At 51.6% G+C, this 18,033-nt stretch overlaps 1 protein-coding gene across 4 annotated transcripts in view; it reads left to right on the top strand.

Moving 5' to 3' along the window:
- The window catches only part of KIF6 (kinesin family member 6), a 286,491-nt gene that overhangs the window by 64,335 nt on the left and 204,123 nt on the right, over positions 1-18,033 (top strand). For 3 of the 4 annotated variants that reach the window (XM_075338997.1, XM_075338993.1, XM_075338995.1), the window contains exon 1: positions 13,392-13,479. The exons of the other annotated variant lie outside the window; for it this stretch is intronic. In XM_075338997.1, the coding sequence (XP_075195112.1) occupies positions 13,420-13,479 (60 nt within the window). In that variant the 5' untranslated portion in view covers positions 13,392-13,419. Of the gene's footprint in view, positions 1-13,391; positions 13,480-18,033 lie in introns of those variants that run through there. 4 annotated transcript variants of the gene reach the window in all.

Below are 18,033 nucleotides of genomic sequence, written 5' to 3'. Positions count from 1 at the left end.
GAAGGGCCTGAGGGGCTGTATATACTGGTTGTACACCAGTAGAGGCTATATACCAGGGGTGAAGGGCCTGAGGGGCTGTATATAGTGGTTATACACCAGTAGAGGCTATATACCAGGGGTGAAGGGCCTGAGGGGCTGTATATAGTGGTTATACACCAGTAGAGGCTATATACCAGGGGTGAAGGGCCTGAGGGGCTGTATATACTGGTTATACACCAGTAGAGGCTATATACCAGGGGTGAAGGGCCTGAGGGGCTGTATATAGTGGTTATACACCAGTAGAGGCTATATACCAGGGGTGAAGGGCCTGAGGGGCTGTATATAGTGGTTATACACCAGTAGAGGCTATATACCAGGGGTGAAGGGCCTGAGGGGCTGTATATACTGTATACACCAGTAGAGGCTATATACCAGGGGTGAAGGGCCTGAGGGGCTGTATATAGTGGTTGTACACCAGTAGAGGCTATATACCAGGGGTGAAGGGCCTGAGGGGCTGTATATACTGGTTATACACCAGTAGAGGCTATATACCAGGGGGGAAGGGCCTGAGGGGCTGTATATACTGGTTGTACACCAGTAGAGGCTATGGGACTGGAGTATATGACGTGCGGCCCCCCCACCTCCCTATAGCGTGTGTATGAGGACCCCGTGTCACGTGCTGTATATACAGGAAGTCACTTGCAGTCGTCTGTGAATTAGAGGATAAATCTTTTAATTTCATGACATAAATAAGACGGTGATCACTAACGATCAGACCTCGGATGTCTCACGTCTTCCTTTTCACTTCTTTAAGCCCCAGAATTTCTCTCTCAGACGATGACGAGCTGATGGGTGGATTTTCACTCCGGTCACCGGGTCACGGCCGTGGATGCGCAGCGTGGACGTACGTCCCTTGTGAATGGCACATATACATGAATGCACAGAGGTTAGGTGCCGTACCCAAGGTCCAGGCACTTCCCGGGCAGCGCTGCCGTCCATCGGCCTCTGCTGTTGCATCGCAGACTGTTGCTCCATCTTCCCAGCACCTGTCGGCCATATGCAGCAGCGGCCGAGAGCTGGCACAGAGGGTTATTACTGTTATGTTCTGGAAAGTGATGATCACGTCCTCACTACTGTGTCCAGCAGCATCCTCCATAATAAGCTGCGTCCCATAATCACAGCGCTCCAAGAGCCCACCAACCACTGAGGAAGCCCTGAGGACCCCTGCAATCAGCGCCGGCCATATGTATCCAGAATCCAAGGTTACTCATACATTATGTGACCACGAAAAGCATCAGCTGAAGATGCTACAAACACGTACTCACCCCCCAATAATGATGATGAGAAACCTGGCTTAGCCCATAAATACCCTAATAAACCAAGAAGACAAACACAGCTGACAGCCATGGCAAAAATAGTTTTATTTTACAAAACTGAGCTCAAAAAGCCACTGGATTAAGACAAATAAATCTATTCAAACTGCAGCCACCACTAGGGGGAGCTCCCTGTATACAGAGATACATGATAAGATCCTGTCTGCAGCCACCACTAGGGGGAGCTCCCTGTATACAGAGATACATGATAAGATCCTGTCTGCAGTCACCACTAGGGGGAGCTCCCTGTATACAGAGATACATGATAAGATCCTGTCTCCAGACACCACTAGGGGGAGCTCCCTGTATACAGAGATACATGATAAGATCCTGTCTGTAGTCACCACTAGGGGGAGCTCCCTGTATACAGAGACACATGATAAGATCCTGTCTGCAGCCACCACTAGGGGGAGCTCCCTGTATACAGAGATACATGATAAGATCCTGTCTGCAGCCACCACTAGGGGGAGCTCCCTGTATACAGAGATACATGATAAGATCCTGTCTGCAGCCACCACTAGGGGGAGCTCCCTGTATATAGAGATACATGATAAGATCCTGTCTGCAGTCACCACTAGGGGGAGCTCCCTGTATACAGAGATTCATGATAAGATCCTGTCTGCAGCCACCACTAGGGGGAGCTCCCTGTATACAGAGATACATGATAAGATCCTGTCTGCAGCCACCACTAGGGGGAGCTCCCTGTATACAGAGATACATGATAAGATCCTGTCTGCAGCCACCACTAGGGGGAGCTCCCTGTATACAGAGATACATGAGAAGATCCTGTCTGCAGTCACCACTAGGGGGAGCTCCCTGTATACAGAGATACATGATAAGATCCTGTCTGCAGTCACCACTAGGGGGAGCTCCCTGTATACAGAGATACATGATAAGATCCTGTCTGCAGCCACCACTAGGGGGAGCTCCCTGTATACAGAAATACATGATAAGATCCTGTCTGCAGTCACCACTAGAGGGAGCTCACTGTATACAGAGATACATGATAAGATCCTGTCTGCAGTCACCACTAGGGGGAGCTCCCTGTATACAGAAATACATGATAAGCTCCTGTCTGCAGCCACCACTAGAGGGAGCTCCCTGTATACAGAAATACATGATAAGCTCCTGTCTGCAGCCACCACTAGGGGGAGCTCCCTGTATACAGAGATACATGATAAGCTCCTGTCTGCAGCCACCACTAGAGGGAGCTCCCTATATACAGAGATACATGATAAGATCCTGTCTGCAGTCACCACTAGGGGGAGCTCCCTGTATACAGAGATACATGATAAGATCTTGCCTGCAGCCACAACTAGGGGGAGCTCCCTGTATACAGAGATACATGATAAGCTCCTGTCTGCAGCCACCACTAGGGGGAGCTCCCTGTATACAGAGATACATGATAAGATCCTGTCTGCAATCACCACTAGGGGGAGCTCCCTGTATACAGAGATACATGATAAGATCCTGTCTGCAGTCACCACTAGGGAGAGCTCCCTGTATACAGAGATACATGATAAGATCCTGTCTGCAGCCACCACTAGGGGGAGCTCCCTGTATACAGATATACATGATAAGATCCTGTCTGCAGCCACCACTAGGGGGAGCTCCCTGTATACAGAGATACATGATAAGATCCTGTCTGCAGCCACCACTAGGGGGAGCTCCCTGTATACAGAGATACATGATAAGATCCTGTCTGCAGCCACCACTAGGGGGAGCTCCCTGTATACAGGGATACATGATAAGATCCTGTCTGCAGCCGCCACTAGGGGGAGCTCCCTGTATACAGAGATACATGATAAGATACTGTCTGCAGCCACCACTAGGGGGAGCTCCCTGTATACAGAGATACATGATAAGATCCTGTCTGCAGTCACCACTAGGGGGAGCTCCCTGTATACAGAGATACATGATAAGATCCTGTCTGCAGCCACCACTAGGGGGAGCTCCCTGTATACAGAGATACATGATAAGATCCTGTCTGCAGCCACCACTAGGGGGAGCTCCCTGTATACAGAGATACATGATAAGATCCTGTCTGCAGTCACCACTAGGGGGAGCTCCCTGTATACAGAGATACATGATAAGATCCTGTCTGCAGTCACCACTAGGGGGAGCTCCCTGTATACAGAGATACATGATAAGATACTGTCTGCAGCCACCACTAGGGGGAGTTCCCTGTATAGAGATACATGATAAGATTCTGTCTGCAGCCACCACTAGGGGGAGCTCCCTGTATACAGAGATACATGATAAGATCCTGTCTGCAGTCACCACTAGGGGGAGCTCCCTGTATACAGAGATACATGATAAGATACTGTCTGCAGCCACCACTAGGGGGAGCTCCCTGTATACAGAGATACATGATAAGATCCTGTCTGCAGTCACCACTAGGGGGAGCTCCCTGTATACAGAGATACATGATAAGATACTGTCTGCAGCCACCACTAGGGGGAGCTCTATTGTCAGATGCAGGCAGCAAAAATAAATAAATAAATAAATAAATAAATAAAACATACTATGGATTCAATGGAAAGGTGGGGGTCGGAGAAGCTTGAGTGCAGTGTTACATTCTATGCAGCTGATGGAGATAGTGCAGTGCTGAGCAGAGAATATGCGGTATTATAAGCCGGCCATTGACGGGGATATCACCATCCCATCCATGGCTGAAACAAGAATAACTATCTATGCATTGCCAAAGAATTCTGTGACTCCAAAAAAGTTGAATTGGGTAAGAAATGTTACTTGTTTAATTCCTAGAAAAAGAGGGGTGTAGAGAATGGATTTAGGGTCTCGAAACACAGCAGGTGCCTACTATATTATATAGCCCTCGTGGAGCTGTCACTGATGCATCCGTCGTCCGGTCTCGCAGTGTAACCCTTTAGCTGCTGTGGTTAGCAGTGTATATGGCATCTAAAGGGGTAATACAAAGAGAAGGTCCATTGTTTTCAGTGTCCCCTGCTTCTCATGGGCTGTCACGGAGGTCTGACTTAATATTAAAGAACATTGAATAATCTCCATTTTTTTATTTTTTATTTAATTTTTTAAATAATTATTTAGGATTTTTTTGAAGATAATAAAAAAAGTAAAAATAAATAAATAAATAAAATAAATATGGCTTGGTCATCAAATGGTTACTATGGCCAAACAAACTGGGTGTGGGGTTCAGTGCTCTGCCACATATACTGGCATAATGCACCATGTTCTATAGTCCGGTCTTTCTTGGGGGAGGGTGGGGTGCGTCCTGGTCTTGATGGCCGATAAAGAGCAGATGCCGGAATTACGTCCAAACCAGAGAAGCGGAGGGTCGGCCCGGAGGAGATGAGGCGAGAGGGCGAATATCTGACTGTTTGGACATATTTAGATGTTAATGTTGCCGGGTGACTTTATGGAAAGCAGTTCCCGCCAGCAGCCGATGTGTCCAAGCGGGCCCCGGTTTAAAAACGACTCCGGGTCAGGGAAGGGAGAGACCGTGAGGAACCGCACAGCCCGAGCATGGAAGCCATCAGCTGCTCGGCTCAGGGCGGGATTGTTGTATACAGCAGTCACTCCAGGTTTATGGAAAGGTCAGAAAGTGATCTGGCTGCAAGTCCTGGACTGAGAGCACTGAGCAATGAGGAGCAAGACACAGGGAAAGAAGAATGCACGGAACCAGCACCGCACCATGGTCCTCATTACATATGCAAATGGAGTCGTCAGAAAGGACGAGGACGTGGACTGTTGCGTCACTAATTGGGAGGTAATAATCCTAAAAGTCAAAATCAATCCTTTAACGAGCCTCACCACATGACTTAGGATATAAGCCAAACGACAATCTCAAATTTCAGACACCGTGTTTAGGATTATTTCCCCTGGTCAGTGCAAAGTATGAGATCTGATTTAGCTGTATGAGAGGCTAAGAGTGGGATCTAAGACGTAATTTTTCTCTGTAGCAAGGAGTCTGCAAATTGAGATTTTGGTTTAGCTTATATCCTAAGTCACATTGCATGGCTTGTTAGGAGATCGAGATTGATTTTTAGGATTATTAATTCCAATAGGTGACACTAGAGAAAAAGTCCTCGTCCTATCTGAAGTAACAATTTACATATCCGATTTCCCAGAGGAGCATGCAAGGCAATTACATCTCCTAATAGTAATATGCCAAGCCTGACATGTCACACAAGGAGTAAACGCACCCCTTCCTTCACTACAGAAAGTTACAAGTGCACAGCGGAACTGAGACACTGAGAACACCGCCTATCCATCACCAGAGATCAGCGGTGACATCACTGAGAACACCGCCTATCCATCACCAGAGATCAGCAGTGACATCACTGAGAACACCGCCTATCCATCACCAGAGATCAGCGGTGACATCACTGAGAACACCTCCTATCCATCACCAGAGATCAGCGGTGACATCACTGAGAACACCTCCTATCCATCACCAGAGATCAGCCGTGACATCACTGAGAACACCTCCTATCCATCACCAGAGATCAGCGGTGACATCACTGAGAACACCTCCTATCCATCACCAGAGATCAGCGGTGACATCACTGAGGACACCTCCTATCCATCACCAGAGATCAGCGGTGACATCACTGAGAACACCTCCTATCCATCACCAGAGATCAGCAGTGACATCACTGAGAACACCTCCTATCCATCACCAGAGATCAGCAGTGACATCACTGAGAACACCTCCTATCCATCACCAGAGATCAGCAGTGACATCACTGAGAACACCACCTATCCATCACCAGAGATCAGCGGTGACATCACTGAGAACACCTCCTATCCATCACCAGAGATCAGCGGTGACATCACTGAGAACACCTCCTATCCATCACCAGAGATCAGCGGTGACATCACTGAGAACACCGCCTATCCATCACCAGAGATCAGCGGTGACATCACTGAGAACACCTCCTACCCATCACCAGAGATCAGCGGTGACATCACTGAGAACACCTCCTATCCATCACCAGAGATCAGCAGTGACATCACTGAGAACACCGCCTATCCATCACCAGAGATCAGCAGTGACATCACTGAGAACACCTCCTATCCATCACCAGAGATCAGCGGTGACATCACTGAGAACACCACCTATCCATCACCAGAGATCAGCGGTGACATCACTGAGAACACCTCCTATCCATCACCAGAGATCAGCGGTGACATCACTGAGAACACCTCCTATCCATCACCAGAGATCAGCGGTGACATCACTGAGAACACCTCCTATCCATCACCAGAGATCAGCGGTGACATCACTGAGAACACCTCCTATCCATCACCAGAGATCAGCGGTGACATCACTGAGAACACCTCCTATCCATCACCAGAGATCAGCAGTGACATCACTGAGAACACCACCTATCCATCACCAGAGATCAGCGGTGACATCACTGAGAACACCTCCTATCCATCACCAGAGATCAGCGGTGACATCACTGAGAACACCTCCTATCCATCACCAGAGATCAGCGGTGACATCACTGAGAACACCGCCTATCCATCACCAGAGATCAGCGGTGACATCACTGAGAACACCTCCTATCCATCACCAGAGATCAGCGGTGACATCACTGAGAACACCGCCTATCCATCACCAGAGATCAGCGGTGACATCACTGAGAACACCGCCTATCCATCACCAGAGATCAGCGGTGACATCACTGAGAACACCTCCTATCCATCACCAGAGATCAGCGGTGACATCACTGAGAACACCTCCTATCCATCACCAGAGATCAGCAGTGACATCACTGAGAACACCTCCTATCCATCACCAGAGATCAGCAGTGACATCACTGAGAACACCGCCTATCCATCACCAGAGATCAGCGGTGACATCACTGAGAACACCGCCTATCCATCACCAGAGATCAGCAGTGACATCACTGAGAACACCTCCTATCCATCACCAGAGATCAGCGGTGACATCACTGAGGGCACCTCCTATCCATCACCAGAGATCAGCAGTGACATCACTGAGAACACCTCCTATCCATCACCAGAGATCAGCAGTGACATCACTGAGAACACCTCCTATCCATCACCAGAGATCAGCAGTGACATCACTGAGAACACCTCCTATCCATCACCAGAGATCAGCGGTGACATCACTGAGAACACCTCCTATCCATCACCAGAGATCAGCAGTGACATCACTGAGCACACCTCCTATCCATCACCAGAGATCAGCGGTGACATCACTGAGAACACCTCCTATCCATCACCAGAGATCAGCAGTGACATCACTGAGCACACCGCCTATCCATCACCAGAGATCAGCGGTGACATCACTGAGAACACCTCCTATCCATCACCAGAGATCAGCGGTGACATCACTGAGAACACCTCCTATCCATCACCAGAGATCAGCGGTGACATCACTGAGAACACCTCCTATCCATCACCAGAGATCAGCGGTGACATCACTGAGAACACCTCCTATCCATCACCAGAGATCAGCGGTGACATCACTGAGAACACCTCCTATCCATCACCAGAGATCAGCGGTGACATCACTGAGAACACCTCCTATCCATCACCAGAGATCAGCGGTGACATCACTGAGAACACCTCCTATCCATCACCAGAGATCAGCGGTGACATCACTGAGAACACCGCCTATCCATCACCAGAGATCAGCAGTGACATCACTGGGAACACCGCCTATCCATCACCAGAGATCAGCGGTGACAATGGGTCAAGGTGTATTTTTTGCACTACGTCACATGATAAACAGTACGAGATGTAAGAAATGCGTCTTATTGTGTTTATCTTCGGCTCGTACGTTGTTCATCGTGTGACGTTTCCCCTTTTTCTGGCCCTGTGCTTTGCTGTCAGTGACATCTGCTGGCAGCAGTATGAGAATAATGTTGCTGCTGTCGCGGTTATTTTCCGAGCGATCGTCTGCAGCTATTTTTAGTGATGTTGCTTCCTGTTTATTTGTGATGACTCCAGTTTGACTTCGCAGCGTCCGCTGTTTTCGCTGCTCGGCCTGTGCCTCCATCAGGGGCTCATTGTGGCAATTCTTCATGTCTGTACAGACTTAATAAAAGTAACACTTCTTGTTATTGTTGCAGGTTAAACTGACAAAATGTCAGACAATGACAAGTTGTTGCAACTTATAAATGGTGCAGTTTATGGCAACAATCGGTGAAAACTGCACAGTATGTGACACACATCATCAGGCCGGGATCTGTGCTGCGGAGGAGCTCCTCGATATTCAGGCCCGAAAAGTTACAAAATACTCAAAAAGAGTTGTTGTTTTTTGCCTCTTAAAGTAAATTGCACAAAAAGTTGCAAAACGTGGCTATAGGTTACTAGGTGTGGGCAATGCATGGCCAATCATTTTAGTAAAGTTCTGCAATTTTTTTTTTAAAGAGAATCTGTCAGCAGGTTTTCTGTGAAATCTTAGAGCAGCATAACGTAAATACTGAGACCCTGATTACAGGGATGTGTCACTCACTGGACTACTTGCTGCAGTTCCAATTAAATCAATGTTTTATCAGCAGGAGATTATCACTGGAGGAGTAATTGTCTCCTGCCTCCTAGTCCTTCTCTATGTAACTCTGCCCACATTACTGATTAGCAGCTTTCTGTCAATGTACATAAAAAGGTGGCAATCAGTGGTGTGTGCAAGCTTATAAAGGGCTCTCCAGCAGAGAAAACTGTGTGTCACCCTAGGTACAGGGAGGTACCAAGCAAAAGGCAAGAGGCAAGGGGAGGGAAACCCTGTGTCTAGGGAAGGGGGAGATGGTGATGTGACCCCTGACCAAGCCTACCCTGGGTTCACTCACCACCCTAGATCGGCGCATAGGTGCGGAACCTAGCAGGATACCCGACCATAGGCTGATCCTGTATCTGGGCCCTAGGTAGGGAGCTAATACAATGAGCTCTTCGTCAACCCTACTAAGAGCTAAAGGACACACAGGGTTAACAATGAGAAGAAAACAACTTGTCTTCAGACGCTGAAAGAAGAGGAACTGCAAACAACAACCAGGTTACACCAGAAGAATGCGAGCTGACGGCTTGCACTGATGACTTGTGAAGCGTAGAGGACTTATCACCAGCAGTGAGTATGGGAAAATGAGGGTATATGTAGACACCAAGAAAAGTGCTGATGAAAAGCAGCTGAAAGTGTGAGGAACTCCGCAGGGTAATAAAGGGAAAGGGATGAAAATAAAGCAGAGGAGATACATAGGATACATCAAGCAGGAATGATAGAAGGTCAGGGAGCAGTTTGCGCAGCTAAAAGCTGTGACTATCTATTGCCGGACACCACAGGACTGTGTCACCCGTGGCGCTGTGATTGTATTAACAGAAAGCAGAGCAGCGAGTGAAACATGAAATCATGGTCTCAGCCCCTACATCATGCAGTGCTCCGATTACATAGCAAAAACGTGGTGACATATTCCCTTTAAAAGGTTCCTTTTAATAAATTTGATGTAAACAATTCCAAAAACCTGTTTTTGTTTCCTTCTGTTAGGATTCGGGTCGGGTGTATACGCTCACGGGGCCGCTGACCCACCGCTCTGCCCCCAAAAGTGCAGCCACGTCACACCGCTCTGCCCCAAAAAGTGCAGCCACGTCACACCGCTCTTACTGCTAACATGTGGCCACGTCACACCGCTCTTACTGCTAACATGTGGCCACGTCACACCGCTCTTACTGCTAACGTGGCCACGTCACACCGCTCTTACTGCTAACTTGTGGCCATGTCACACCGCTCTTACTGCTAACTTGTGGCCATGTCACACCGCTCTTACTGCTAACTTGTGGCCACGTCACACTGCTCTTACTGCTAACTTGTGGCCACGTTACACCGCTCTTACTGCTAACATGTGGCCACGTCACACCGCTCTTACTGCTAACTTGTGGCCATGTCACACCGCTCTTACTGCTAACTTGTGGCCACGTCACACCGCTCTTACTGCTAACTTGTGGCCACGTCACACCGCTCTTACTGCTAACTTGTGGCCACGTCACACCGCTTTGCCCGCATGATGGTTTATCCTGTAAAAGTAACACTGAAAAAACAATTCAGAAAAAGTGCAAAATTAATCATTAAATCAATATTTGGTGCATAAATATAGGAAAACATAAGAAAGGAAAGGAAGCTGCAAGAGACGGGAAATAAGTCACCCTGGAAGACACAGGCATGAGGAGAACACCAGGAGAACACCAGGAGAAATAAGAGCGGCCTACAATCACCGCAGCGAAAGAAGAGAACTAATATTTACACATCAATGAGAGCAGTGATCACAATAGAGCGTTAATTATAACAAAGGGAATAACACAGATAATAATTAGAATCCTGGAAACATTTAAACACAAACAAACCGTGACTAATAATAGAACCATAAATAACCGCCGCTAACGGCTGCAGGGGGCGTGTCACACCTGGACCGCTGATTACAGGAGGCATGGTCACGTGACTGTGCGGGAGGCGTGTCACACCTGGACCGCTGATTACAGAAGGCATGGTCACGTGACTGTGCGGGAGGCGTGTCACACCTGGACCGCTGATTACAGGAGGCATGGTCACGTGACTGTGCGGGAGGCGTGTCACACCTGGACCGCTGATTACAGGAGGGATGGTCACGTGACTGGGCGGGGGCCGTGTCACACCTGGACCGCTGATTACAGGAGGGATGGTCACGTGACTGTGCGTGAGGCGTGTCACACCTGGACCGCTGATTACAGAAGGGATGGTCACGTGACTGGGCGGGGCCGTGTCACACCTGGACCGCTGATTACAGAAGGCATGGTCACGTGACTGTGCGGGAGGCGTGTCACACCTGGACCGCTGATTACAGAAGGCATGGTCACGTGACTGTGCGGGAGGCGTGTCACACCTGGACCGCTGATTACAGGAGGCATGGTCACGTGACTGTGCGGGAGGCGTGTCACACCTGGACCGCTGATTACAGGAGGCATGGTCACGTGACTATGCGGGAGGCGTGTCACACCTGGACCGCTGATTACAGGAGGGATGGTCACGTGACTGGGCGGGGCCGTGTCACACCTGGACCGCTGATTACAGGAGGGATGGTCACGTGACTGTGCGTGAGGCGTGTCACACCTGGACCGCTGATTACAGGAGGGATGGTCACGTGACTGGGCGGGGCCGTGTCACACCTGGACCGCTGATTACAGAAGGGATGGTCACGTGACTGTGCGGGAGGCGTGTCACACCTGGACCGCTGATTACAGGAGGGATGGTCACGTGACTGGGCGGGAGGCGTGTCACACCTGGACCGCTGATTACAGGAGGCATGGTCACGTGACTGTGCGGGAGGCGTGTCACACCTGGACCGCTGATTACAGGAGGCATGGTCACGTGACTGTGCGGGAGGCGTGTCACACCTGGACCGCTGATTACAGGAGGCATGGTCACGTGACTATGCGGGAGGCGTGTCACACCTGGACCGCTGATTACAGGAGGCATGGTCACGTGACTGTGCGGGAGGCGTGTCACACCTGGACCGCTGATTACAGGAGGCATGGTCACGTGACTGGGCGGGGCCGTGTCACACCTGGACCGCTGATTACAGGAGGGATGGTCACGTGACTGGGCGGGAGGCGTGTCACACCTGGACCGCTGATTACAGAAGGCATGGTCACGTGACTGGGCGGGGCCGTGTCACACCTGGACCGCTGATTACAGAAGGCATGGTCACGTGACTGTGCGGGAGGCGTGTCACACCTGGACCGCTGATTACAGAAGGCATGGTCACGTGACTGTGCGGGAGGCGTGTCACACCTGGACCGCTGATTACAGAAGGCATGGTCACGTGACTGTGCGGGAGGCGTGTCACACCTGGACCGCTGATTACAGAAGGCATGGTCACGTGACTGGGCGGGGCCGTGTCACACCTGGACCGCTGATTACAGGAGGCATGGTCACGTGACTGTTCGGGAGGCGTGTCACACCTGGACCGCTGATTACAGGAGGCATGGTCACGTGACTGGGCGGGGCCGTGTCACACCTGGACCGCTGATTACAGGAGGGATGGTCACGTGACTGTGCGGGAGGCGTGTCACACCTGGACCGCTGATTACAGAAGGGATGGTCACGTGACTGGGCGGGAGGCGTGTCACACCTGGACCGCTGATTACAGAAGGCATGGTCACGTGACTGGGCGGGAGGCGTGTCACACCTGGACCGCTGATTACAGAAGGCATGGTCACGTGACTGTGCGGGAGGCGTGTCACACCTGGACCGCTGATTACAGAAGGCATGGTCACGTGACTGTGCGGGAGGCGTGTCACACCTGGACCGCTGATTACAGGAGGCATGGTCACGTGACTGTTCGGGAGGCGTGTCACACCTGGACCGCTGATTACAGGAGGCATGGTCACGTGACTGTGCGGGAGGCGTGTCACACCTGGACCGCTGATTACAGGAGGCATGGTCACGTGACTGTGCGGGAGGCGTGTCACACCTGGACCGCTGATTACAGGAGGCATGGTCACGTGACTGGGCGGGGCCGTGTCACACCTGGACCGCTGATTACAGAAGGGATGGTCACGTGACTGTGCGGGAGGCGTGTCACACCTGGACCGCTGATTACAGGAGGCATGGTCACGTGACTATGCGGGAGGCGTGTCACACCTGGACCGCTGATTACAGGAGGCATGGTCACGTGACTGTGCGGGGCCGTGTCACACCTGGACTGCTGATTACAGGAGGCATGGTCACGTGACTGTGCGGGAGGCGTGTCACACCTGAACCGCTGATTACAGGAGGCATGGTCACGTGACTGTGCGGGGCCGTGTCACACCTGGACCGCTGATTACAGAAGGGATGGTCACGTGACTGTGCGGGAGGCGTGTCACACCTGGACTGCTGATTACAGGAGGCATGCTCACGTGACTGTTCGGGAGGCGTGTCACACCTGGCGCCTTTTATCACTGCCGCGCCTCACCCACTTCCTCCCTACACCACGCCTACCCACTAATGCAGCCAATGAGCAGCCGTTTTGGACCGCGGAGCATTCTGGGTAGTGTTCCTAGTAACGGTTGCTAGGGTGCCCGCACCTGTGCGCGCGGAGCCGGGAATATGGTGAAGCAGACGATCCAGATCTACGCGCGGGTGAAGCCGAGCCGGCGGCCGGCGGGGGTGAGCGGGAGACGCCGTGTGTGCTGTCAGGGATTCCGCAGCGGCTTCTTGGCCGTGTGCACACGCTGAGGTTTTTTTGGTGCAGTTTGTTGCCCAAATCCGCACGTCTCACTTTTCCCAGCAAAGTCTATGAGGATTCCGCACGCTGTGCACACGGTGCTTCTTTTTTCCGTGCAGTTTTGGTGCAGACAATAATCTTCCAGGGTCAGTTCTTTGTGTGTTTTTGTTCCTTTCCAGGCATTGATTTTTGCAAAACACGCACGGCGCAAAACCACATCCATATGGTGTTTTTTGGTGCAGAAATTTTCTGCCCCTATTCTGCAGTGTGCACATGGCGTTAACGTTTAATTTTTTTCTTTTATTGAGTGTGCCTACAATCAGGGTTCGCTGAGTCCTGACCTGTGAGTCCGTGAGTCTCCTCCGCAGGAAACCGCAGCTGCCTGTACCGATGATCGGGGTTCAGTGCGCTGCGGTCCGTGAGTCTCCTCCGCAGGAAACCGCAGCTGCCTGTACCGATGATCGGGGTTCAGTGCGCTGCGGTCCGTGAGTCTCCTCCGCAGGAGACCGCAGCTGCCTGTACCGATGATCGGGGTTCAGTGCGCTGCGGTCTGTGAGCCTCCTCCGCAGGAGACCGCAGCTGCCTGTACCGATGATCGGGGTTCAGTGCGCTGCGGTCCGTGAGTCTCCTCCGCAGGACACCGCAGCTGCCTGTACCGATGATCGGGGTTCAGTGCGCTGCGGTCCGTGAGTCTCCTCCGCAGGACACCGCAGCTGCCTGTACCGATGATCGGGGTTCAGTGCGCTGCGGTCCGTGAGTCTCCTCCGCAGGACACCGCAGCTGCCTGTACCGATGATCGGGGTTCAGTGCGCTGCGGTCCGTGAGTCTCCTCCGCAGGAGACCGCAGCTGCCTGTACCGATGATCGGGGTTCAGTGCGCTGCGGTCTGTGAGCCTCCTCCGTAGGAGACCGCACCTACCTGTACCGATCGGGGTTCAGTGCGCTGCGATCCGTGAGCCTCCTCCGCAGGAGACCGCAGCTGCCTGTACCGATGATCGGGTTCAGTGCGCTGCGATCCGTGAGTCTCCTCCGCAGGAGACCGCAGCTGCCTGTACCGATGATCGGGGTTCAGTGCGCTGCGGTCCGTGAGTCTCCTCCGCAGGAGACCGCAGCTGCCTGTACCGATGATCGGGGTTCAGTGCGCTGCGGTCTGTGAGCCTCCTCCGCAGGAGACCGCAGCTGCCTGTACCGATGATCGGGGTTCAGTGCGCTGCGATCCGTGAGCCTCCTCCGCAGGAGAACGCAGCTGCCTGTACCGATGATCGGGGTTCAGTGCGCTGCGATCCGTGAGTTTCCTCCGCAGGAGACCGCACCTGCCTGTACCGATGATCGGGGTTCAGTGCGCTGCGGTCCGTGAGTCTCCTCCACAGGAGAACGCAGCTGCCTGTACCGATGATCGGGGTTCAGTGCGCTGCGATCCGTGAGCCTCCTCCGCAGGAGACCGCAGCTGCCTGTACCGATGATCGGGTTCAGTGCGCTGCGATCCGTGAGTCTCCTCCGCATGAGACCGCAGCTGCCTGTACCGATGATCGGGGTTCAGTGCGCTGCGGTCCGTGAGTCTCCTCCGCAGGAGAACGCAGCTGCCTGTACCGATTAGTGATGGGCAGTCCGGCTCTTTTTGATGAGCCGGCTCATTCGGCTCGGCTCACCAAAAAGAATCGGCTCTTTCGGCTCAAAAAACGGCTCTTTTTTTAAAAAAAACCCTCTGCTACACCTTGTGATGATACAGAACCTCCCCTGTACATTGGGAACCTCATTCTACACCCTTGTATGTATCTAGTGAAGCAGTAAAAACAGTTTTTAGCATTATTGTTTCCGCTTCCTCAGATTGTCAGCTCTTCTGGACAGGGCCCTCGCTCCTCTTTTATGTGGTGTTTATTGTACATGTCCTTTCTACATTAGTCAGTGCTCTGATATGTGTCGCTCCTACAAAAGATTATAATTCCTGAAAATAAAGGCGAGTTGCAATTACTGTGCTGCCTGTCACTATATGTGCAACACACACACTGTACACACTGAACACAAAGGACACACATACACACATTGTACACACATACTGTACGCACACCAACATATGGAAGCATAGGATACTGAATAGCAAAATCAGTTTATTTCAACACAACCTGGAACAGAAATGTTTAAATGCTAACATAGCATGGGTCCAACTTCTGCTGGAGGTGCACAGCACTACAAGTCCCAGCAAGTGGAACACAATATGGCAATGCAACACTAGTTACATACCAACTTTTTTAACAGTTAAGTGACAATAAATGTCATTGAGGTAGTATTGCACATAAAACAAATGTATAGAGGTTGTGTGCAGATGTCAGATCTATTTACATCTAAAAATACCAGGATTTGTTAACAGAAATAGAAAAAAAGTCTTAACTGCGAGAATTGTGACACCACAACGCCACACACACATGCATATAGAGGCTAATGAATATGTTGTATGTAGTCACTAAACTAGTAAAAAAATATCAATTGTGGTCACAAAAAAAATAACACACACACACACACACACACACACACATGCACAGACACACGCACATGCACAGACACACACACACACACACAGACACACACACACGCACACACACACAGACACACAGACACACACACACACACACACACACACACAGACAACACAGACACACACACACGCACACACACATGCACAGACACACACACACACACACACACACAGCAGCATCTTCCACTAAACATTGAAGGAATGGAGACATGGTTTATTATCAATGATTTTCTCTTTTTTATGCCAGAAAGAAAACCTTACAGGGTTACATGAACATGTCAGGGGTCATCTGTGCTGTGCACACACTGGACACTAAGTGCTGACTTCTGTTACTAACTCTATACAATGATTGAAGCTGTATACACTTCTTTACATATGTTTGGTCTAAAATGCTATTACTTACCCAACAACTGGTCAGGTCTTTACTGTAGTGGTCCTGAACCCTGACTAATACCTAGAGAAGATGATCATTGTTATCAGCAAACAAGCTGAGCCCCTCTCCTCCTACACATTACCATATGTGCCAGTCGAGGTCAGAAAACTTAACCCTAGCACATCATTCCCTGGTACTCAATTGTGCCCACTGAACTAAGGAAGAACCACTATGTGTGTATAGCTTTAAGTGTCAGCTCCTGCCCAGAGCTTGTGTTTACTTTACTCTTCTCCTTATCTCCTGCTTCCCCCTGAAGCAGAGAAAAAAAAAAGCGGCTCTTTATGGCTCGTTCACTTTGATGATTCGGCTCATATCGTTCACTTCAAAGAGCCGGCTCAAAGAATCGGCTCGTTCGCGAACGACACATCACTAGTACCGATGATCGGGGTTCAGTGCGCTGCGATCCGTGAGTTTCCTCCGCAGGAGACCGCACCTGCCTGTACCGATGATCGGGGTTCAGTGCGCTGCGGTCCGTGAGTCTCCTCCACAGGAGAACGCAGCTGCCTGTACCGATGATCGGGGTTCAGTGCGCTGCGATCCGTGAGCCTCCTCCGCAGGAGACCGCAGCTGCCTGTACCGATGATCGGGTTCAGTGCGCTGCGATCCGTGAGTCTCCTCCGCAGGAGACCGCAGCTGCCTGTACCGATGATCGGGGTTCAGTGCGCTGCGGTCCGTGAGTCTCCTCCGCAGGAGAACGCAGCTGCCTGTACCGATGATCGGGGTTCAATGCGCTGCGATCCGTGAGCCTCCTCCGCAGGACACCGCAGCTGCCTGTACCGATGATCGAGTTCCCTGAGTCCTGACCTGTGAGTCTCCTCCGCAGGAGACCGCAGCTGCCTGTACCGATGATCGGGGTTCAGTGCGCTGCGGTCCGTGAGTCTCCTCCGCAGGAGACCGCAGCTGCCTGTACCGATGATCGGGGTTCAGTGCGCTGCGGTCCGTGAGCCTCCTCCGTAGGAGACCGCACCTGCCTGTACCGATGATCGGGGTTCAGTGCGCTGCGGTCTGTGAGCCTCCTCCGCAGGAGACCGCAGCTGCCTGTACCGATGATCGGGGTTCAGTGCGCTGCGATCCGTGAGCCTCCTCCGCAGGAGAACGCAGCTGCCTGTACCGATGATCGGGGTTCAGTGCGCTGCGATCCGTGAGTTTCCTCCGCAGGAGACCGCACCTGCCTGTACCGATGATCGGGGTTCAGTGCGCTGCGGTCCGTGAGTCTCCTCCACAGGAGAACGCAGCTGCCTGTACCGATGATCGGGGTTCAGTGCGCTGCGATCCGTGAGCCTCCTCCGCAGGAGACCGCAGCTGCCTGTACCGATGATCGGGGTTCAGTGCGCTGCGGTCCGTGAGTCTCCTCCGCAGGAGAACGCAGCTGCCTGTACCGATGATCGGGGTTCAATGCGCTGCGATCCGTGAGCCTCCTCCTCAGGACACCGCAGCTGCCTGTACCGATGATCGAGTTCCCCGAGTCCTGACCTGTGAGTCTCCTCCGCAGGAGACCGCAGCTGCCTGTACCGATGATCGGGGTTCAGTG

The sequence above is a fragment of the Anomaloglossus baeobatrachus genome, chromosome 3 (assembly GCF_048569485.1).
Source record: "Anomaloglossus baeobatrachus isolate aAnoBae1 chromosome 3, aAnoBae1.hap1, whole genome shotgun sequence".
Taxonomy (NCBI): Eukaryota; Metazoa; Chordata; class Amphibia; order Anura; family Aromobatidae; genus Anomaloglossus; species Anomaloglossus baeobatrachus.
Note: the sequence above shows the minus strand (reverse complement) of the source record. Positions and strands in the feature narration are given on the sequence as shown.